The sequence below is a fragment of the Orbicella franksi genome, chromosome 10 (assembly GCF_964199315.1).
Source record: "Orbicella franksi chromosome 10, jaOrbFran1.1, whole genome shotgun sequence".
NCBI classification, from domain to species: domain Eukaryota; kingdom Metazoa; phylum Cnidaria; class Anthozoa; order Scleractinia; family Merulinidae; genus Orbicella; species Orbicella franksi.
The window spans coordinates 29,860,281-29,883,144 of record NC_138154.1 but is presented as its reverse complement, the minus strand read 5'-3'; the positions used below and the strand labels follow the sequence as shown (position 1 = coordinate 29,883,144).

The 22,864-nt window shown below is 44.8% G+C and overlaps 2 protein-coding genes across 2 annotated transcripts in view; both read right to left on the bottom strand.

Annotated features, from left to right (window-relative positions):
* The window catches only part of LOC145501817 (5-hydroxytryptamine receptor 2B-like), a 46,311-nt gene extending 24,222 nt beyond the window's left edge, over positions 1–22,089 (bottom strand). Inside the window, exon 1 of the mRNA XM_081481207.1 lies at positions 22,021–22,089. The gene's annotated coding sequence lies outside the window, so the exon portion shown is untranslated. The remainder of the gene's footprint in view (positions 1–22,020) is intronic.
* Positions 16,205–17,474, bottom strand: LOC145500668 (adenosine receptor A3-like). Its single transcript, XM_081480195.1, is given in 3 exon segments — positions 16,205–16,481; positions 16,484–16,757; positions 16,917–17,474. Coding segments are annotated over 3 exon segments (915 nt in total). The 5' UTR covers positions 17,298–17,474; the 3' UTR covers positions 16,205–16,221.
* Positions 22,090–22,864: the final 775 nt, after the last annotated feature.

Below are 22,864 nucleotides of genomic sequence, written 5' to 3'. Positions count from 1 at the left end.
AAAATAAGAGAGAGTTTGGCCACACCAAAACCGATTGAAATGACGTGGAAGGACTGGGAAGACTTCAAGAAAGCGGTCGATTGCCACGTTTGCAAAAAAGCTCTGATAAAAGACGAATTCATGGATTCTTTGCCCGTCTGCAACGCTGAAGAAGAACCGGATAAAGAAGGCGTAAGAGAAAAATGGGTTTATTGGGGGCAAGGCCACAAAAAATGTTTCTACATGGCACAGAAAGAGAATGAGAAGTGGGGACTTCAAAGGCTGAAAAGGCTGGAAGATGAAAAAGACAAGCTGGAAGCCGAAACACAGGAAAACTGCAAGTACTGTGGAAACCCTTTACTTCAGAAAAACTTCAGAGACGCGGTAAATGACCATTGCCATATAACGGGCAGGTTCCGCGGAGTCGCGCACGCCGAATGTAACAAGAAATTGCGAATTAACCCCAAGACGGATCCAATACCAGTCGTATTCCACAACCTGAGGGGCTACGACGCGCACCACTTGATGCAAGCGATGTCGAAGCTGGAGAAAGAGGTGAAATGCGTCGCCAACAACATGGAGAAATATATCACATTCTCGGTCGGAGGCCTGCGTTTCATAGACAGCTTGAACTTTTTGCAAGGAAGCCTCGATTCACTTGTAAGCACAACGCCGAAGGAGTCATTGAAAATAACATCAACGATCTCGAAAGGCAGCGACCTGCTTTACAAAAAAGGGATCTATCCTTATGAGTACATGGACTCAAGGGAAAGATTCAGCGAGACAATGCTTCCGGACAAAGAGAAGTTTTACAGCAAGCTGAACGACGAGAACATAACAGACGAAGAGTACTCGCACGCGCAGGCCGTCTGGGAGGCTTTTGGATGCAAAACGCTGGGCGATTACCACGACCTTTACGTGAAAACTGACGTCGCGCTGCTGGCGGATGTGTTTGAGAACTTCCGAAAACTGTGCCTTGATCAGTACGGGCTGGATCCGGCGCACTATTTCACGTCGCCAGGCCTTTCCTGGGACGCGCTCCTGAAAAAGACTGGGATCGAGCTTGAGCTCTTCACAGACTGCGAGATGCACCTATTCGTGGAAAGGGGAATGCGGGGCGGAATCTCCATGGTGAGCAGCAGGTACGCCAAGGCAAACAACCCGCAGGTACCGGGCTACGACCCCAGCAAGCCAAAAAAATACCTCCTCTATCTCGACGCAAACAACCTTTACGGATGGGCGATGTGCAAGCCCCTCCCGATAAGAGGTTTCAAGTGGAAAAGCGAGTTGCCCACAGAGGAGGAGATCCTTGGTATGAAAGAAAACGCGAAGAAGGGGTGCATTCTCGAGGTTGATCTCGAATACCCTGCAGAACTTCACGAGGAGCACAACAGCTATCCCCTGGCGCCGGAGAAAAAGGCCGTAAAAAAGGAGTGGATGTCGGACTACCAAAAGGGGCTGATGAAAGACCTGGACCTGAAACCCCCGGACAGCAAGAAGCTGCTGCTAACGCTTCATGACAAAAAGAACTACGTCGTGCATTACAGGAACTTGCAGTTTCATTTGAAGCAGGGCATGAAACTGAAGCGCGTACACAGGGTGCTGGAGTTCGAACAAGAACGCTGGGTGGAGCCGTACATACGGATGAACACAGAGTTCAGGAAGAAAGCAAAGAGGCCTTTGAAAAGAACTTTTACAAGCTCATGAACAACTCGGTTTTCGGCAAAACCATGGAAAACCTGCGCAACCGCGTTGACATAAGAATAGTGCGCAGCAACGAGACGGTCAAAATAAGGAAATTGATCGCCAGCCCTTTGTACTCAAGGCATGTTTTATTTTCAAACGACATGGCGGGGATTGACATGCGAAAAAGCAAGCTGCTTCTAAACAAGCCGGTCTACACGGGGATGACGATCCTTGACAACAGCAAGATCCTGATGTACGACTTCTTTTACAACGAGCTAAAAAAGAAGTACGGCTCAAAAGTCGAGCTCTTGTACACGGACACCGACAGCCTTCTGATTATAATCGAAACAGAAGACGTCAACGAAGACATGAAAAACAGCATGCACCTTTACGACACGAGCGACTACCCGAATGAGCATCCACTCCAATCAAACAAGAACAAAAAGGTCTTGGGCAAGATGAAAGACGAATGTGCAGGAACCCCCATCGCAGAGTACGTTGGTCTAAGACCGAAAATGTACTCCATCTTGAAGACGGACGAAAAAAATATCAAAAAAGCGAAGGGTGTGAAAAAGAACGTTGTCAAGAAACAAATAACGCATGAACAGTATAAGGAAACGCTTCTCGGTGGGAAGCAGCAATGGCATGGAATGAATATTCTTCGAAGCGAGGGTCACGAGATCTACGGTATGCATCTTAACAAAATTTCGCTTTCGCCATTTGATTCAAAGCGATGGATAGATGACGACGGTATCCATACAAAAGCTTACGGATACACCTGCATGGATATGTTGTCAACATTAACAGATGACAAACTTAGAGGGTTGGAGGCCGAAGTTTCAAAGTTGCTCTGGGGGTAATTGTGTGTTCGGAGGAACAACCAGCAGCTCTTCGGGCACGAAGCCGCGCTTGGGCCCGTCGCGCAGATAGTATAGAACGGGCTGATCCGGTTTGGAAAAAGACCTTTCAATGCCGAAAACTTTCAAAGACCAGATTGGATCCGAGGCCCTTTTCACGCCTCCTTCAAGCTCGCCGGGCTGGTAGAGATAACGAGCTTGGACAAGAGAGGGGAGGATTTTTTCGCGTTTTCCAACAGCCCTCGTGTAAGGTGTCGACGGCCTTGCGTAAACAGATATTTCTTTGATGGCGACGGCGAGTTTCATGCCGATGCTTGTGACCTCTTGTTCAGAGCCGAAACAACTTCAGGAAGTCTTTTCACCCAGGCGGTGGACCGCTTGCCCTCAGGGAGAAGCATCTCCGCAGCGTACTGGTGCCCGAACAAGCGCTCCGCCAGGGTGCGGTTGAAACGTTTGACAAGTGCCTGGTCTCGGTGAATGTTAACGCGCCCGCGCCGGATATATGTCTTGTGCTTTTCCATCTCTTGTGTGACAGCGCCCATGAATTCGCGCCCGGGGTCAACTTGCAGCATTTCGGGCCATTCGAGAGGCGAGCGCTTGTAAATCTTCTGAAAGGCCAGGGCGACCTCATCAGAATTTTTCGAAGTTAGGGATTCGGCCTCTTTGTAGCGGCTGGCCACGTCGACAACGGTGAGAGCATATTTGAAAACTTTGCGGCCGCGAGGGAGCTTGTCGTGCGGCAGAAAAAGAAGGTCCGCCTGATGGACCTTGTTGAGCGTGGGAACGTCGAATTTCGGCCGAGGAATCCGCTTCGGCGCGGGGAGGTATATCTGCCAGAGCGCTTGCCTGTTGAGCCACTTTTTTGCGGCTTCTTCAGGTACCTTGGCGGCCTCGGCCAATTTTTTGATCGCGGCGATTCCTCTCCAGTAGCCCCCGGTGCCGTAGTATATCTTTGCAAGTTTGACGTCCATATACGTAAGGCGTAAAAAAGTTTAAAGGAACCGGAAGGCAGCGTAGCCCAGAGCGAGCACCCCGGCGCCCACGAACGCGAGTTCGCCGTTTTTCTGCTGCTCGCTTGGCTGATAGAAACCTGGGAACTTTGGCTCCTTGGGGGGCACCATCTGTTCGTCAGGATGCGCCTGGTTTTAGAGTTTGAAGGCGTAGTCCGTGTTGGTCATGTTCTGCTTGGCCTGCTCCTTTGTTTGCGCGTTGGTCGCGATCCAGTCGAGAAGTTGTGTCCGGTCTCGCGTGTATTTGGCGTAAGCGGCTTGATAATCTTCGAGAGCTTTGTCGTGGCGCTTCTTTTCTTCAAGCGCGGCTTTGTCGCCCCCGCCGAGCGCCCTCGCCAGATAATTGCCCCCGATAAAAGCCGTGGCGTTCAACACAGCCCCGCCAATCATGATCGCGATGCTCGCCATGGCAATATATTATCGGAAGATTTTTTCAAATCGTTGCTTTCAAACGCTGGCGTGGAGGATTTTCTGGCCCTCAAGGTACCCTTTTAGCGCAATGCTGCCCGCCACGACGACGGTGAACTTCATGTAATTCATAAAGCTGCTGCTGGGATCAGAAGTGAAATTCTCTTTCACAACCTTTTTCGTGGCCCAGCCGATGCCCGCGGCTAATCCCGTGAGAGTTGCGGCGTCAATGACGATCTTGACAAGCTTGTTTTCGGACATGGCGCGCTTGATATAAGGAAAGAGCGAAAGTTTAAAACAAAATTAATTGGGGACCTGTCTTTCAGCTTCTTCTTCCGCTAATTCTTTGATTTTGTCTCCTATTTCAATTTTTCGCCTGACCTCTTGTTCCATTTTTCTCCGCCTTTCTCTGTGTTGAGAGACCTTATCGGCAAACATTTCGTTGGCAAGCATTGACACCGCTCCATAAGCATTCTCGGTGAGAGTGGCCCAAAAAAGCGTAATCCCTCCGATTGCTGCTGTATAGATGAGAAACTGCGTAATGCTTGGGATCGTCATCGTGAGATATGAATCACGCGCAAACATTTAAATCATTTTTTTAAATCCTCTTGGCCGTGTATCGCGAGCAGGTTTTGGCTCGACACTCACGGGCTCAGGGGCGGGCTCCGGCGCGGGCTTCGGCGTTTTGAATTTGTCGAACACGGCCTTGGCCATTGCCATGAGCTCTTCACGCTTGTAATAGAGCCCGGCCAGGGAAACGCCTATGCCGCCAATACCAATCCATTGGTTGGCGCTTAGGCCAAAAAGGCCGCCGCCCTTTGGGCTTTCTTCTTTTGTATCCGAGGCTGGCTTTGGGGCCGCTGTGGCGGCTTTCGCTTGCTTTTCTGCGTAATAAGCCTCGGCCGCTTTCTTCTGTTCTTCCCGGGCCAGACGATTTCTTTCGGCAACTATTTTTCCGGCGGCCACACGCTTGGGGTTGCAGTCGGAGTCGTCGCTTGCTGTGTGGTATCGGCGGCAGGCGCTGTCTTGGTCTCTACCTGAGGCGCAGTGATGGCGGCAGGCGCTGCCTTGGCCTCTACCTGAGGCACAGTCACTATGGCAGGCGCGCTCTCGGATTGTTCGGTTGACATTGAAGCGAACCGTATTATAAGCAAATTAAAAAAGTTTAATTGTTAACGAATTGTCAGCAAAACCTCAGCATTTGTTGATGAATGGTGACCATTTATTCTGCAGTTGCTGAGCAAGGTACTCCATCAACGCCCTCAAGCGGGTAGCCGTGTTCATCGCGAGAAGGGTGAGGTGGCGCCTACACTGTCTGCAAAAACAAGGACCAATATCTCAACAACTCAATATCTAAAGACTCTAAAAGATGGAACACCTTTTTCTCGTATTTACGCTGCTTTGACCGAAATGTTTCCAACTTTTCTTGTACATCAGACTTTATTCTCAAAATTAGTTCTTTTTTATGCTCTTCTTTTATCCCACTGCCAGAGCGGATAATTTGGAAGAATTTTTCAAAAAACTCTTTTTCTTTTTCGTAAATTTGCTTTGATTTATTCACTTCTTCAAAGTCTTCTTGAAGTTCTTTCCATTTGTTTTCTGCCTCGATACTTGCAGGACTTTTCCACGGATGGTTCTCCATGATGTTATACAACAAAAGCAGCCACTCTCCAACTGGCCGCACTGTTGATGATTGGTGACGAGTTATTCTGTTGTTGCTGAGTCGGGTACTTCATCAACGCCCTCAAGCGGATTGCCGTTTTCATCACGAGAAGGGTGGATCTTCTCCGGCAACTGTGTGGGGTTCCACCCCACATCCCCGGGGCGTGGGCCAGAGCCCCGCTGTGGACTAAAATCAATATGTTTCGTGGTGATGAACACCGCGTTGGCCGCGGCAAGAAACCGGCCGCACTTCAAAGAAACGTTGCCGGCCAGATTAGAGAGCTCTTTGTTCAAGATGTAGTCGTTTCTGAGCTCTTTTTGGTAAGCCTCGATGTCTTTGATTTTGACGGCCATTCCGACCACTTTGGTTGCAAGAAAAATGAAGCTGTCGATCAGGCTGTCCGTTGTCTTCGAGCCCACGTATGTCTCGTAGCGTTTGGGGTATTTCTCGACATCTTTGTGGCTCAGGCGCTTCACCTGCTCGTGTGTCAGCTGCACTCCGATGGCCTCTTTGGCTTTGCCTGTGGACACCAGCACGGCCAGCTGCTCGCGAAGAGCGGGAATGTCGGGTCCGGGAGCGGTTGGAACAAGGCCGCCTGCGGGGCCACTCGACGGCTCGGGCTCGGTTTGAAGAAGGTTCAAAACTTCTGCTAACGCGGCATCTTCTGCAGCCATTGTGCAAGGCTATATACAGCTCGCATTTTTTATTCAAATAACTTTATCCCGTACGGGTGGCGAAGCGCGAACACAAGATAAGAGAACTTTCTCTCTTTCAGCTTTGAAACCAGACCTTTGTACTCATCCGGGGAGAGCTCACCGGCGTAATCCTCGAAGATGGCTTTCGTGGTCCTGGCCGAGGGGGTGTAAAAGAGGACGATCGCCGCCACGTTCTCCCGGAAGGAAGCTGTTATGCCGGTCAACGTCTGGGTGAGCGCCCACACGCTGATGCCCATATATCGCGCAGAAAAGGCGAGATTCACCAGCTCGCCTGTGCGCCCTTTCACATCTTTGGAGGCCGCGCAGTCGTCGAGGATTATGAGCGTGTTGGTGCCCTCGGAAAGCCATCTCACGAGCTTCAACCACCTTTCCACGTCGTGCTGCTCACAGACTATCACATCCATTCTCGGATCGTTTTCGCCAAGACGGTGGTAGGTCTTGTTGTGCGTGAACGTCGGGCAGATGAGCACGATGTAGTCGAACTTTCCGCGGAACGGGCCGTAGAGCTGGTCCACCACGAACCTCGATTTGCCAGAATTGGTCGGCCCCACGATGAGAGCGTTGAAGGGTATCTTGCTCGGGTCCATGTTATATTCAATGCTGTACAGATTCTAGCTGTCTGTCCATAACATTCAACTGGTAGTCGGCGATGACGAATACGTGGCAGTTCAAGTCGGCTGAGAATGCTTTCCTCTCGATTTCCAGCTGGACGCCGTCTGTACTGTTCACAATGCGCCTGCCGCTTTCGTGCATTTCTTGGTCCGCCATGGTGCGCATATCAATCAGAAGCCCGAAATTATCTCCAGTGTAAAACTTTGTCGCATCCATGTGCTCGGTTTTATTTTTTTCCTTCACGAAGAAGCGTTGGGCCTCTTCCCACATGTCCTTGCTTTCGACGCCGGCGTTGTAAATCATGTTGGGCGAGCCGTTGATCGTGACGCTGACTTTCGTCAGATCCGGGAAGACGTATTTTTCTGAATCTCTGGCGCCATTAGCGTACGGCTCTATGAAAAGTAGCAAGAGGGCTTTCATCGACATTTTTTGGGAGTCGATTTTGATGTTCTTCGTCGTGTTGGAGTTTTTTTCGAATTCCACCACTTTGGAACACATCACGTGGTCATAGGCGAACTCTTTTCCGCTGGAGTAAACGCTGTACGCCTCTTCTGCCAGAGTCTTGCTGCGGATCATTTCGTACTCGAGATGGATGTTCGTCAGCTTGTATTTTAGCTTGGTCGCATCAGAGCCTTTGACCACATGTTCAGCTCCAGCAAGGGTTACTTCGAACATGAGGTCGTTGTAAAGGGCATGGGGGTAGAAAACACCGTGATCAGTTAGGATCTGATGGTCAAGCCTGATCCGGTACTTTTTTGCGTATACCTCGTTCAGCTTTTCTTCGGCGTCGACGCCAGAGGTTTTCTTGTCTCCGGCGTTTGAGCGGGTCTTGCACAGATCCTCGCTCTGAATCCCTTCGAGAATCCTGCTGTCTCGCTCTTCCTGTGAAAGGAAAAGGTCATCAAAGATTTTGTAGATGCCGTAGCCGACCGTGTCTTGCGGGATTTCGCCTCCAAACTTCACGTGCAGCCTGTCAACGAGCGCCCGCGTGACGTTCTGTACGAGGAAGTTGTTGGCTTCCCCTCCAGAAAGGTCGATGTCAAAGACAAGCGCAAGCGAGCCCGGCACCGGAACCTCGTTCACGTTCAGCTTTGGCACTGAAACATACAGCGTGTCTCCGGGGTTGGCTTCAGTGCGGTCAAAGGTGGGCCGCTTGACCGCGCGCTCGGCCTGCATGGCGCCCAATGTTTTTTTGCTGTATGTTGGGCGAAGGTTCTCTGGAACTGACATCGTATTACCCGCCGGCGATAATTTCTAATTTGAAAAATAATATGCTTGAAATATATCGCTATGGCGGAAGGCGGTGGCGAATTTGGTTACGAAGACCCGGACCTTGACAATCGGCTTGATCACGACTCTGATGAAGGCGAACTAGAGGTTGACACAACCCGTCCTTTTCAGCCAGGCGCGGCGTCCACTCCCTACCAACCTGGCGACCCCTACCACGGGGGCGAACAAACGGAAATTAGTACTTTTCCTCACGAGCAGTCCGGCCTGCCTGACACTTCTTATCAAGAAGAAACCCCTTTGCTCGGTGATTTCTTACATACCGATGACAAACCGGCCATGCTTGAAAGGGCAAAAGAAAAAATCAGAAGATGGTTCCCGAAGGTACACTTTAAAAAATTGGGCCCAATTGGTTTCAGCAAAAAAGGAAATCAATCTGAGATCGTTTCATTTGGCTCCCGGGGGGGTGAGTCTAAAATTTTCAAGCTTGGCGACGAAGGGTTACTAAAAAGTTTCACAGACGCGAAAAAATCAGCTCTGGGGCAAAGAGCTGAAGACATCATTGCTGAAGACCGCGACACCATCAGAGAACAACGCCAAAGACTGAAAGAATCTAAAAAACAACTTCAACAGGCGGAAAAATTATCTGAGCAAAGAGAAAAAGAAAAGAGAGAAGTGGAAGTTTTGAGAAGTAAAATACAGCAAACCGCCGCTAAGATTGATTCCATTCAGGATCAACAAGGTTCGAACCTTGAAAGTGAAGCAGAACTGCGAAGGCTCAAACAACAGAAAAAGAACTATCAAACCGATCTTGAAAACAGGAAAAAAGCTTTGGACTCGCTCACAAAAAAAGCAATGGCCAGAGAAAAGGAACAAACCAAGGTTGACAGACTCAGGGCCAGCCTCGCAGCAGAAGAAAGTGAAACAAACGCCATGGAAGAAAGGCTCAACCAAACAAAACCGTTGGACGACCTGAAAGAGCAGGAAAGCGAGCTGCAGCGCCAAAACGAGGATGACCAGGCGATCATCCAGATGAGAATGCCTCGCCCTCCGAAAAAGAAGCCGCTGAAGGCAGAGTGGCAGAAAGAAACGAGGAGATCGCGCGTTTGCAAACTCAGATCGCGGAAAGGGAAATGGAGCGGTCTCTCTTGGAAAGGGTCAAGGAGATCTTAAAAATATGGCGTGACGTTGACCGCCATTCTTCTCGCCGCCGGGACCACAATCGGAGCAGTCATCGGGGTCCTCACCAGAGGTTTGAAAGCCACCGGCAAAGCTTTGGGAAATGGCCTCAAAGATATTGCCGCGAAACTCGGTTCTCTGCTGCCCGAGCTGATTGGCTCGATCGTGAGCTTCCTGTTCAAAGCCGCCGGCCAAGTCGTCGGGTTTCTGGCCGAGCACACCTGGCTGCTCATTCTTGCCGCGGTGGCCTTTTTGTTCGAAAAATATTTTAAGAAGCAGCGTTAACCAGCGGGGCTGTTAGGTGGAACCCCACACTTTACCGCCAAGCCATGAACAGCAACGCCGATAATCCAACAACGCCGACAATTACCGCCGTTTTGTTAATTTCGTGTTGCGGTGTTTTATCTTGAGCCGTGGGCTCTATTTTTTGTGCCGTTGGCTACGCTTGCTGAGTTTCGGTCGAAGCTGGTTTCCTGTGGTGTTCCACCCCACGCCCCGGGTCGAGGGGCTTGCCCCTGCTTGATTCAGCTGTTGCGGCTTTGTGTATCGGGTTGGCCGGGTGGCTGTTGGGAGGGTTAATCTTTGATGGGCCGCCTGCCATGAGTTTGAGCCCAGCTTTTTTTGTGTCTGGACTTACCTCGTTGTTCACCCCAAGTTTCATCCCAGAGACCGCCTGTTTAAGCTTGTTGTTGTAACCTATCGTGCTTGCGGTGTTGATTATCATCTGCGCGGGCATGAGCCAGGCCATGGGGACAACAGCGAGATTGAGCCTGACCTTCGCTTGGTCCACCGCGAGCTGGTACCTTTGCACGCTCGCGGCCAAGTCGGGCTGTCTGATTGCGTCTTCCATCAGCACCAGGAACTCGCTCTGAGCTTCTCCCGCCCGACCGCCAGAGCCGAGAATGCTGTTGCGGACGTTGACTTGCGCGCCCAGGATGCAGTAAACGAAAGTTTCAATTGACTGATTTATTCTTGACAAGCCCGCCTGCGTCAAACCATTCGCGGTGTTTGGCGCGAACCAGTCAGCTTGAGCATCAGAAGCGGTCCCCGGCTCGATGAAATAAATCAGGTTTCCTTTTATCCCTTTCCCGCCTTCATCACTAAATTTGTTCCATCCCGGGTATTGGTAGTCAGTTTTTGTCGCGCCTGACGCGTACACGTAAACGCTTCCCAGACCGTGGTTTTCTCCGTGCGTGAAGCGGAAATCACTCGAGGAGGCAATGCCGAACTCGCTGCATATCCTTTTGTATGAAGCGACGTCGTAATGATTATTGTATTGGTTGAAAGGCGGGTCTCCGGGCAAAGCGCTCATGCTCTGAATACCTCCTAGCTGGAACAAAATGCGCCTGACTGTGAAATACACGTGGAATTTGTAGAAAGCTCTTATCTGCAGGGGGAGATCCATCCCGCTGTCAAAGATTTCGCGAGAAACTCCGCACCCCTGTGTCGCGCAGAAAACCGCGAAGTTGAGCTGCTGCGGCCAATATTTCATGTCAGGCCCTCCCAGCCAGCGTTTTGATTCGACTGCCGACGTGTGCCTGAGTTTGGTTTTTTCAAATATTTCTCGGAATTTTGTCGTGAAATATTGATCAGGCGTGACGTATATTTGGATTGGGGCGTCGAATATTTTTTTCAAACTTTGCGCTTTGCCGTCGAAAGGTACGGAAGGGATGGGCAAAGAAACTTTTGAACCAAGCGGCGCCAGCTGGTAAGGAAAACCTCCAACGGCCCCCGAGCGCTTGTCTTCCAAACCGAGCGCCTTTTTCATTTCCTCGCTCCAATATTTTTTGTCTGAGCCGAAGACGCTTTGCAGCGAGCCTGGGCCCTCTTTGAAAAAGATTTCTTCCGTTACGTTTTTTCCGTCTGTACTCCCCTGAGCGACGAAACGCGATCTATCGGCCTTGGGGAAATGTGCTGCAAATTCTATCCATGCGTTTGTCTTGGCTATTGCGTCTTTTATCACAATGTTTGGATCTTTCCACACATTCGCCATATTATTTGAACACAATTTTATTTGTTGAATATAAAAATGGTTGTTCTCACTCTTGTCACCCAACAGAACGGCGAGACCATCTATTTTGAAGAACCGATACCGAGAGTCGATTTCATGAAACTCATTTCGTGCAGTTTATACAACAGCTGGGACAATTTGAAAAGAGAAGGTTCCACCACCTTGGGAGATAATAATGACGCCAAAAGTATCACTTTGCCAGTTGGTCAAGTACTCCCAGGGCATTACAATTTAGAAAGAATTGCACTTGAAATAGGCAATCGTTTCATCAAATATAACTATAAGTTGGAAACAGAAATAAACCAACCTCTTGGCCAGCTTGTAATCAAAAATTCTGGGTCAAGACCGATAGAACTTGATCGCGATTTAGCCGGTTTGCTTGGTATTGGGAGAAAGCTAAAGTTTATAAACTTCATTAAAAGGCTTAGATCTCCAACGGCATATTTCATTCATTGCGACTTGATCGACAAACAAAAGAATCTGTTCAATGGCAAAAGGTCGATATCTTGGCCTCTTTTGATGTGAAAGGGAAGCCTTGTGAACAAATAAGCTACCAGGTTTTTCCGCAACAGGTTTTGCGAAACTGCTCTACAGACCAGTCCATAAATAGCATAACCATTTGTGTGAAAGATGAAAATGGCGAACTCTTTGATTTCAAGGGCTTACCTCTTCTTTTTGAATTAGAGTTAAATTAAATTTCTATATATACGCAATGTCTTCGGCAAATCTGTTGCCACCAAGCGCGCCGCCTGCCGAGAATGAAAGAAGAATCTATCCAAGCCTTCCCGAAATGCCAAATGCCGAAAATTTCCGGCTAACAGAGATCAGCAGAATTGAAAAAGAAATTTCTGCTGAGGTCGAGCATTACAGGCTTGTGTTGAAAAAATACAAAAAAGCCCGGAAAGCGCTTCACTATTCCGTGGTTGGTCTTGGCGCCTTCACAGCAGTTCTGTCTTCTGGGGCTGTCGCAACATCACTCGCTGGTGTTGGAATTGTTGTTGGCGCGCCTTTTGCCGGGATAGCCGCTTTATCTGGCGCAGTTTCCACTGGCCTGTCCGTTGTCAACAAGAAGCTTGAACGCAAAGTCAATAAGCACTCCAGAATCCATTCTCTGGCTATTGCGAAACATGACTCGATTAACCTCGCCGTCTCACAGGCTCTTAATTATAATCGGGTTTCTGACACCGAATTTCAGCTGATCACTCGTGAAATGCAAAAATATCGCCAGCTTAAAGAGACTTTACGCTCGAACTTCTCGCGAACACAGACAAGTCCAATCCAGCCAGATATCGAAAAAATAAGAAACCAGGTTCGGGACCAGGTTCGGGAAGAATATAGAAAAAAACTTCCAGATTAAACAGCAGATTTGAACTAAATTTTGCGCGAAAAAACACGAAACTATCTCTTTGTCTTATCAAAAACAGGTGATTGTGATATTTGTCATGTCACAAAAATAGTCTTGAACTTTCTTGAAGGTTACTCACTGACGCAGTCAAGTGCGAAATAGGGAAAAACCCCCGATCAGCTGTTTCTTTTTATCGCTCTAGTGAAGTCTCTTTGTTCTACCGCGTTTCGTGCCCAATTTTTCCTCGAAAAAAGGTGAAAAGTGCCATTTTTATTGGCCAGGCCGAGAAGAAATACCGTATTCTAACAAACTGTGGACAAAAAATAGAAATCCGCCTGTAAAATTCCTTTTGACTTCAACATTCCTGATGGCTTTGAAAATTCCTGATCGCTTCAACTGAAGCCAAGAGGAATGCAACAAGCTTAAACTGAAGCCTTCAGGAATTCGCAACGGGAAGCTGTATCGCCTCAACCGGAACCGCGTCATAAAAGCAATCGACAACTTCGCGTGTAATATCACGCACATGTCTCTGCCACTCAGGCGTGAAATATTCATTCACGAGAAACGCAATCAAGTGAACACTGACAAGCATGTTTTTATGGTATGCAAATGAAGCCGTGTATTTTTAATGTAATTATTCAAACGGATGTTATATCGTCGCCGCCTTTTTCGCTAACGCTCCCTGCCAAAAAGGAACCACTCGTGCCAGTCATAACCGTCCCCTGAGCATACTTTTAAAAAATTCTTGTACTCAGGAGTGGCTTCTACGAGAGGTATTATCGGCGGGTTTAGCGTTGCTTTATGAATAGTTCCACTTTCGAAACAGGGGAAACAACATTCCTCGAAAAAACAGTCCATGTATTCGAAACAAATAACCATCGGCACAATCTGCTCCCTGTATTGGCAGAAAGGCAGTTTTAAAATATTCTTGTGTACCTTGTCCCACCCTATTTCGTTTTTTCCTTAATTTTTGTCGCTATGTACTCCTTGAGAATCATCTCACGAAGCTCTGGAGGGAGGCTTTGAATGGCCTCGGAAAGTCCACATGCAGCCATGTCGGCGCAGTATACACTGAGCGTGCACTTCTCCAATAGGAAAAATTTTATGGCACAGTTTTGTACAAACAAGTGAAGGGCACACCAGCCGACACCGCGGCCGCCGCCGCCTCCAAGACACGTTCCGCTTCCGCCCCGCCGCCACCACCCCCGCCGCCCGGCCGCCACCCCGCCGCCACCACCCCCGCCGCTCGGCCGCCGCCCCGCCGCCACCCCGCCGCCACCCCGCCGCCACCACCCCCGCCGCCCGGCCGCCACCCCCCGCCGCCCCGCCGCCTCACACACCACCACACACACATATATAGTGGGGGTTCTGGTCACAAACGAACACACCCAGTGCAAGCGTAGCAAAACACCGAATCTTCAGATGAGGTGTTTTGCTACGCTTGCACTGGGTGTGTGAGTGCTGTGCCAGAACCCCCACTATATATGTGTGTGTCTTCTTAGAATAAAACTTTGATGGAAATCATTCTTGAATATTGAACTAAATAGAGACAACTCCCTGCGAAACAACTTGTTTGACTATATTTACGTACCAGAGCAATAGCCACTTCTTCCTTTATTGTGCATTGGAACATTTAGTTATTGATGTTTGTTTTAATTAGCTGCTTGGGAATTGTGCTTTTTTACCCTCATGAGTGTGTCTTGAAACTCTTCTGAATGGATCCTTATTGAAGGCTGCAAACATATGGCTAAATAGCCGATAATTAAAAGTTAGGGGAGAGAAATTACTTCTCCGATTTAGGAGTTTTGACTTTATTGCATTGAATCACAACCAGCATCAACTGAAACAACAGAAAGTATTTTACTCAGTCCCGCAACTACTATGTGCGTTATTTTTTCATCCTGTTTCACCCTTTTCACTTCTCACTCCACACACAGGTTGTACCTTCAGTTTACTTCTAGTTACGTTTAAGCATCCGTTTGTTTGTTTATGTTCCAATTTTCTAGTCAGAATTTTAGAAATGGTAGTTAAGTCAGTGTCACCGCTTCAGCATGCATTGCGTGCCGTTTATTGTAACTGGTAAGAAAAATGAGGATGTTATGTATGGCACTAGCGCTGACCGTGATACTGTTGCCCAGGTTAGTAAACCACGCAGTCGGAAGTTTGATCCAACATGGCGTCTTTGTCTTGCATATATAACAAGGAGAACTTGTAATTCACTTTTCATTCTTACCATAATTTGTAAAACACTAAGGAATTTACAGTTTACTTTACTTTCTATTAAAAATGGAACCCAATGTGAACTGAAGATATTAATGATTCATTTAGAGTTACTTTTACCAGCACTTAAATGCATGCACAGTACTTGGTCTTTGTATGGGTTTCTTATGGGTTTCTGTGCCTTCTATTCTAATAAAGCGGTCATTGTCTTATGCAGAGTTTTTGGCTGATAAAATTTAATTTCTTCTAATACCCTATTTTTGACATTAGGACGACAGCAGGCAGCTGCAAGAAATTGCATTTGTCTTGTACTTTAAGGTTTTGAGGTAACAATGTAGGATGACCTAGCAGAACACGATTCTGTTTCACCTTATATTTACTTTGAAGTCAAAATTTGCACTTGTAGAAACTTGGGCTCGACTTTTACTAACCGTTCGGGAAAAGAGACTGAACTCGAAAGAGCAGCGGAAATCGAACCGTGTACAATCGTAAATTTTATTTGTTCTTCAAAATGTTTCGAAGACGTACTACCTGTTCAGTTACTAGAAAAAAAAAAAAAAAAGGCAATGGAAGTTTAAGAAACTGTTAAGAACATATTAGGTAATAAATTATTTCTTTATAAGTATTAGTGCCATGTTTTTTTTGCATTCTTTTGATTTAATTTCTATGCAGCTGAGTAAAACGTTTGGCGACAATTTTTAACATAGTTTTTTGGAAGGTTGTTGATTGTATATAGTTAATGTGTCAGTGCAAATTAATGGATTTAATGAGACGTAACTGTAGAAAGCCTTCACTCTACTCTTCAGAAGGTTTTTTCTAGTCTGGAACCCAATGAAACACACACACGCACACTCATTACACACACTTTATTTCAACTGAATTTAAAAGTTAATACAAATGCCAAAACTGATCCACTGGTGGTATTGCGCTATAATTTGTACACCCCTCGTACTACTATATCAAAATCAATGCAAACAACTAACATATAGGAATTTTGAGGCTTTGATAGAAGGACAACTTATTGGTGTATACATGACGCGCACTAGCCTCACCAAGCACGTTATGATGTTTACAAATAAATTGTCTTGAAAGTAATCAGTGGTTTCTAATTCAAATTCTAAAAACAGACTGATCATAGATTGCACAGTAACATTGTACTTAGCACCCACTGATTGAACTAGAAAACAATGAAGTCTTTCTTGTTTTGGATGTGGTAAATGTAGTTAAAGTCACACTTTTATTACCTTTTCTGTTAATGCTTGCGACACCGAAAGTGACATGAATTTTACATTCCATCTAACTGATTTCCTAATGATTGGGAATGTGTAATTCTTGGCAATGATGCGGTTGACCCAGTCTCCCTTGATGCATCGGCACAACTTCATTTCTTCTTTCACGATGGTACACATGCGCACAACAACGAAGCATCTGAAGAAGGGCGTTCTTAAATTCTATTATTCTGAATGGATAAATTATTACGTTTACAAAGGAGTTGCTAAATTGCAAAAACTTGATGATATAAGTAGTCATCTTAATGTAGGGAAATCTCCAAGTACACCGCGATTTACCAATAGGGTCAGAATTTGAAATGGCAATCAGGTCAAAAGAGAGGTGGTAGTGATAATGAACAGTGTTTTTGCTAATCTTGTCTCTCTTACCGCGTGATTCTGGTTACTCATCATTGTTTTTTGTTTCTTCCATACAACATAATATGCTATACACATCACTAATAGAGGCGTGCTAAGAAACAAGACGAGAGAATACAGGAAGTTCTCTGGTGTTATGATAGAGAGTTTAAGCAGTAACATTATAGAAATGAATATTGCTGCCAAGATCCATGGTATGTGTAACAACCGCGTGTCTTTCTGTTTATGAATACCGTTTAATAACAAGAACACTTCGCCGACTACATCTGACAACGTGGTACTATAAGCGATGTATGCGCATGTGCAAAACTGAACTATACTGGAATTGTCGGAATGGTGGACTGGATATTACAGTATGGCAATAGCAAATATGTAAACACGAAAGTTTAGAGTTCTATGACGAAAAGGCCAACCTACTGCGTACATTCTCTCTAAGGAAATAGCGGCAAGCGTGAAGATGGAGGCAATACCAGAAAAAGGGTCACCGTAAACGTATATGAACGCCAACGTTACCGGCATTACTTTGCCAGGAGTTGCCGCAATAGCTATGTACAGAGGAACAGTCAACAGCCCAACCAGTAAATCAGCAACAGCCAAACTAATCAAAAGAAAATGAGCGCGTTTACGAAGTCTCTGTTTCAGAAATATCCAGATGGTAAGGAGATTTCCGGCAACGATCAATGTCGCTAATAATCCAAAACACAAACTCCACACAATGTCCCATGAATTAAAATCCATGACGGAGGCAATGGTTCCTGGAGATGCCTCTAGTTTGCACTCCTGTAAAGAAAAAGAAATTCGAATGTAAGGAAGTAATAATTAATTGATTATAGAAACGTTGTATAAAACAAATATAATCAGACGGTACCTCAGTACCTTGTTAATTGGTACCCAGACTTAAATACCCCTCGTCCCACCTCCTCCCCACCCCTCCACTTAAGGTCTAATTTGTAGGGAGGGTTTAGAAAGTAAACAAATGCTCTAGTACATGTTGCTGCTTGTTGGTTGGGAAGTTCTGAAAGACTGGGAAACGACACTTTGGATGCGTTTTTTTTCCGGGATTGTTTAAGAACTAAAACGATCCCAGTAAATAGTGAAACATTTAAGGTTACAGTATACCTTCAGGTCGGCAATTTTCTTCAAATTTGGATTTTTGGGTCAAAGTAGTGGTCGAAGAATAAGGCCGTCGATAAAACCAGGAACATGGAACATTCCGGAACATCCCGGAACATCGAATAATTATCATAACTACGCGAAAAATATGTAAAATAAAATTTAAAAAATTAAATCAAACAAAAATAAACTGGTATCAGCTCGGAAAATAGAAAAAAACAAAAACGTAAAAAAAAAAGAAAAAAGAAAGAAAAATGAAAGTGACTGCAATGAGTGAAGGCTCCTCTTCTTTCCCGCCAATTGCGTCACGTCGCTTTTCAGCACTCTGTTTTTCAACACAAACATGGACGATTCTGACGTTGAATGCCAGGTAATTCATTGCGTCTCCTTTTTTGATCCCTGATTTCATGAACATTTGAGGTGTTTGTCTGAGCGTCATACTGTTGCTTGTTAAGTCGGTATTCATAGTTTAGTCCCTATTCCATCTTCACGTTGCTATTTATCATGCCCAGTTTTCGCTCCGCTCCGCTAGGAACTCCTGGCACTATGACCGACTAAGTGCAGAGTCGGCCTTTCTGGAAGCCCGAGCACCAAGCAAGTTATTATTAATAAACTAGAGGTAATCAAAGATTTATAGAGCAGCGCGTTCACGCGCGGTTTTCGCATGTCTGGTTTACTTTGGTGGTGTTCGAATGGCTCGATAGAAAACTTAGTTTGATCGAATGTCAGATAACGATCTGCACGTGAAGTTGAACTAGCGATGAATAGATTATAGCCTGCGGTAAAAGTATTTTTAATTAATTAAGTATTAACTTGTACCTGACGAACATTTTCCAGGAGATGCATTTGAACTGTTGGCGACACTTGGAATTCAATTTCAGATCGCCAACACTTATAACAAATATTTCTAGAGACAATAAAGTTTTGACCAGCGACCCCGCAAGACAGCGCGCGCGTCGCCAAATGTTTTTAAATTTTGTGTTTGTATTTGTTTACAATGTCATCAGAGGTCGAGCAGTCCGAACTAGTTTAGACAAGAAACTCGATACCAAAGAGATTCTATGTCTATCTCATGGAGAAACTATTTCTTCATGAGAAATCGTGTATACGCATATCTTTGTATTGACGTAATGAATTGAATAAAGAAATCACACTCGTGTACCCATACTTTTAAGTCTAATTAAGGAGTTCGAACGCCACCACCTTAGTTTTCCGTGAAGAACGAAATCTGGGAGTAAAGAACAGTCACGTGATTAAACTGACGGTGAACGACTGGAAGGAATGGATTACTCTTCTTAGTTGCTAGCCTTCACTCATTGCAGTCACTTTCATTTTTATTTCTTTTTCCTTTTTTTTTATGTTTTTGTTTTTTTCTATTTTCCGAGCCGATACCAGTTTATTTTTGTTTGATTTAATTTTTTAAAATTTTATTTTACATATTTTTCGCGTAATTATGATAATTATTCCATGTTCCGGGATGTTCCGGAATGTTTCATGTTCCTGGTATTATCGACGGCCCGAAGAATAATCTCTAATTCCTGAAAAAAAAATTTTGAATAGGACTAAGTATTGGCGGAGAAATGGCGGTTTTACGTTTTCGCGGGAAGTAAAAGTTTACATCTTGATTGACAGCCCTATGGCGCGTGTGCAATCAACCGAGACGAATTGTCAAGAATTGACTACTCATCAGTTGATCGGCTTTGTTGTTCTGACCACCAAGCATTTTTGGTATTAGGTATAATTCTATTAAGTTATAAGTGGATGTTACTAAAACTGGTAACGGGCATCGACAGTGCGAGAGTCTCGGTAAGCTGTTAATTTGAACTATTTATGCGATACAAATAATAAATGTTATTGTTATTGTTATTGTGCTGGACGGATTGCTTTCCAGGTTACGCATGTACTATATTGTGCGCGAATGTTTCTGTTTCAAACAACTGAAATGCTCAATGCTTTTTTCTTTTTTTCTTCAGCCTTAAAACTTAAGGTTAGAGTTAGGCTAAACCCTAAACTGTTTTGGCGGCCAACCTATTTTTGGCTAATTGCTTAATCAAATTATATATATATTTCATTGAAATTCGCTCTTCCGTGACCGACTTCCGCGAACAAAACAAGATGGATGTTAACTGTTCATTAAAGACTACAATCCTGGTCAAAACTGTTGGGACAGTTACGGCAGATGACTTCACAGGCAGCCTCTCTTAAGACCAAAACCGCGCAAGCCCGCCTACCCCTCTCCCCCCTTTCAATGTGATAAAAATCTTGAAGAAAAAAAAAATCCTTGACAATAGCTTCAGAATAGCCACGTTTCAAGAATTGTCCGCCTCCTAGAACAGTATTCTCGAACTAAAGAAACGATAGGATAGATTTTCACGTCTTATTCCAAAAATAGCGATTTTTCAGCAATCGCGTTTGGTTCCAACACAACTGTCTAACCGCTTTCTATTGTCCCTTGTTCCTTTTTTCCCACACCCGATCTAGTCTTCAGAATAGCTTCATTTTCATGCAACATTGCAAGGCATTGCAAACCCAATTTATACTTTCTTGCGCAGATGACGACGATGGCATGATCGAAAACCTCGACGGTTCTAGATATTAAGTAAAGACTTGTTGTCGAGGCAACAAACTGCTTGTTAACCATTCCATCATGAATGTTCCCGGAGTTATCGTCGTGTGCAAACGGTTAAGAATCCGAATATCCTTTAACTGTAAACCCCATCTAATCCGAATACTCTAAAAATGATGAATCCGGGAACTTTAGCGAATCCAAAAAAACTCCTTTAGTGTAAACCTAGTCCTCGATCGACCACTGTAATGTTTATTTGTCTACCAGTGTTATGATCTGCAAATTTCAGTTAATTGATCAAACAACCAAAGTAGAAAAGATGGATTTTTTTCCCCAGTATGATTGAAACTTAAACGCAATTTCTTCCTCGGCTAATTCAATTCAAGAAATTCCGGGTTTTCTAGCTGAGTTTGAGCATATTGTGTAGGTACAAATGTTCTACACAGCTAGAAGAGCTGAGATGCCGTCACGCTGTTAGTAGTTTATAGAAATTATGGTATTTCCACTTGACTTTTTTTGTCAGTCAATGATTCAATTGCCATAAACCATAGAGGATTGGTTAAGTTAAAACTACCACTATATTGTAAGTTATCAGTGAAATCAATAAAATAAACAAGTGTTAAAATCATTTCCCGGAGTACTGTACGTAGTAACGTTCTTTATCAGGGATGTCGTGGGTGTTGCAATGCGAGTGAAAAAAACATATATATTTATACTAACTTAAACAAAACAAAAAAAATGAAAGTGAAGTATGATCATCGCAGTAAATTTTCCAATTTAAGCAACTGGAAAGAAGAAGCCTGAAAAAAATCAGGGCTTCAACGGGATTCGAACCCGTGACCTCCGCGATACCGGTGCGATGCTCTACCAACTGAGCTATGAAGCCACACATTGGGAGCGAGGTCAGGTCAATTTTTCAGGCTTCTTCTTTCCAGTTGCTTAAATTGGAAAATTTACTGCGATGATCATACTTCACTTTCATCTACTACCGCAGTTCAAATATGAATTATTTCATATATACTTCACAAAACAAACAAAAAATTCCATTATTTTAACCACACAACGTTTCAAAAATTGCTTTCATCGGATTGCTGGAAACGAATATTTTACTCGAGAGTGGCTATCCGCGTCACGCAATTGTTTACATTCCAACGGCGGATTTTGGGCAAAATCTATGAGAAACACAGGCCAAGGCGGGCGACTTGAAACCACTTGTCCAGAGATATTTTTTGATATCCTAACAGGTGGGTGTATATTTAACCCGTACAAAGTGTTTTTATGGTATTTAAAGTTAAAGCCCATAGAAAAATATGGCGATGTTTTTATGCAATAATTCTCTTGCGACACACTGTAAAACTTTGCCTGTCAGTTTGATCTCTCTTCGGGCTCAAAACTAACTTTGATTTATTTTATTTTTCCCTCAGTCATACCACGAAGACCTGAACTGAATATAAAATCCATTGAAAGATTCTCAAGTAGCTGTTCTGCGGAGCGCGAAGCAATCAAATATTCGGAAAATTCAGCAAAACCGGAAGTAGATTTTGAACCGAATCGGGTCGAAATCGTTTTTGGCGTATTTCTACCAAAGAAAGCTGTATTAGCAGAAACTAACTATGGTCCGTTTCAATTCTTACTAGGACCTATCTATGGACAAAGTACAAGCGAATTTAATTTTTCGACTTGTGCCATTGATAGGCGATTTAGGTCCATTTTTATAGGCATTCACTCTTAAATTCTACAAAGAAACTGAATTCTAGATATAGAAGCGCTAAATTAAAATACCGTAGTGCAGCACGTGCTTTCCAGAGAACTTCGTCCGCAGGAATTTTTATGGTCAAAATTAAAAATGTTGGTTGTATCGACGGTTAGATCTTCATGCGATTGCGTAAGCTTATTCATTGTCAGAGAAAAGTTTTTCTTCCAAAGATATTTTCCAAAGATGTGAAAAAGAGGTAAGAGAACTGAGTATGCGTCATAATTTGCGCGCGCATAAATTTCGTCATTATTAAAGTTGAATTATGACGCAGCTATAATTATTTAGCTGGACCAAAAGTACGTTTTACGACGCTTCACCGCTGTGTTCTTGTCTGCGCGATTTTCGACAGTTAAAGGCCAATTTCGATTTATTAAATGTTTTACTTAGCTCTGAGGCTTAGGGGAATAAAACCAAAGAAACCGCCTTGGGTCTAAGGGATGAATAATTAACTTTTTTTTTATTATTATCCCGTTAAACCTGGCGGAGCCAAGTTAGAATTTTAATATATCAAGATTGGCCTATTAACTACAAACATAGCATATTCGGACCAAAATTCCTTTCAGGTGCGTGTTTTTCTCCCAAGTTGCTCATTTTTCACAATTCAAAGCACACAATCTTAACTTGGGATGCATTTCTTTTGTTCAAAGCATATTTCTCGTGGCTGTAATGAATTTTAATGTGGGTATATATAAAGAAGTGTAGAATTACACACCCATTTTAGCGTCGGTCGCCGTTGCATTGAAGGCAAGGGCGAAGACATCTTAGTCGCTGTGCTCCCTTCAGGCAAGTCCATATTTTCTTTATTTATCGCCGTTGAATTGAAGGCAAGGGCGAAGACATCTTAGTCGATGTGCTTCCTTCAGGTAAGTC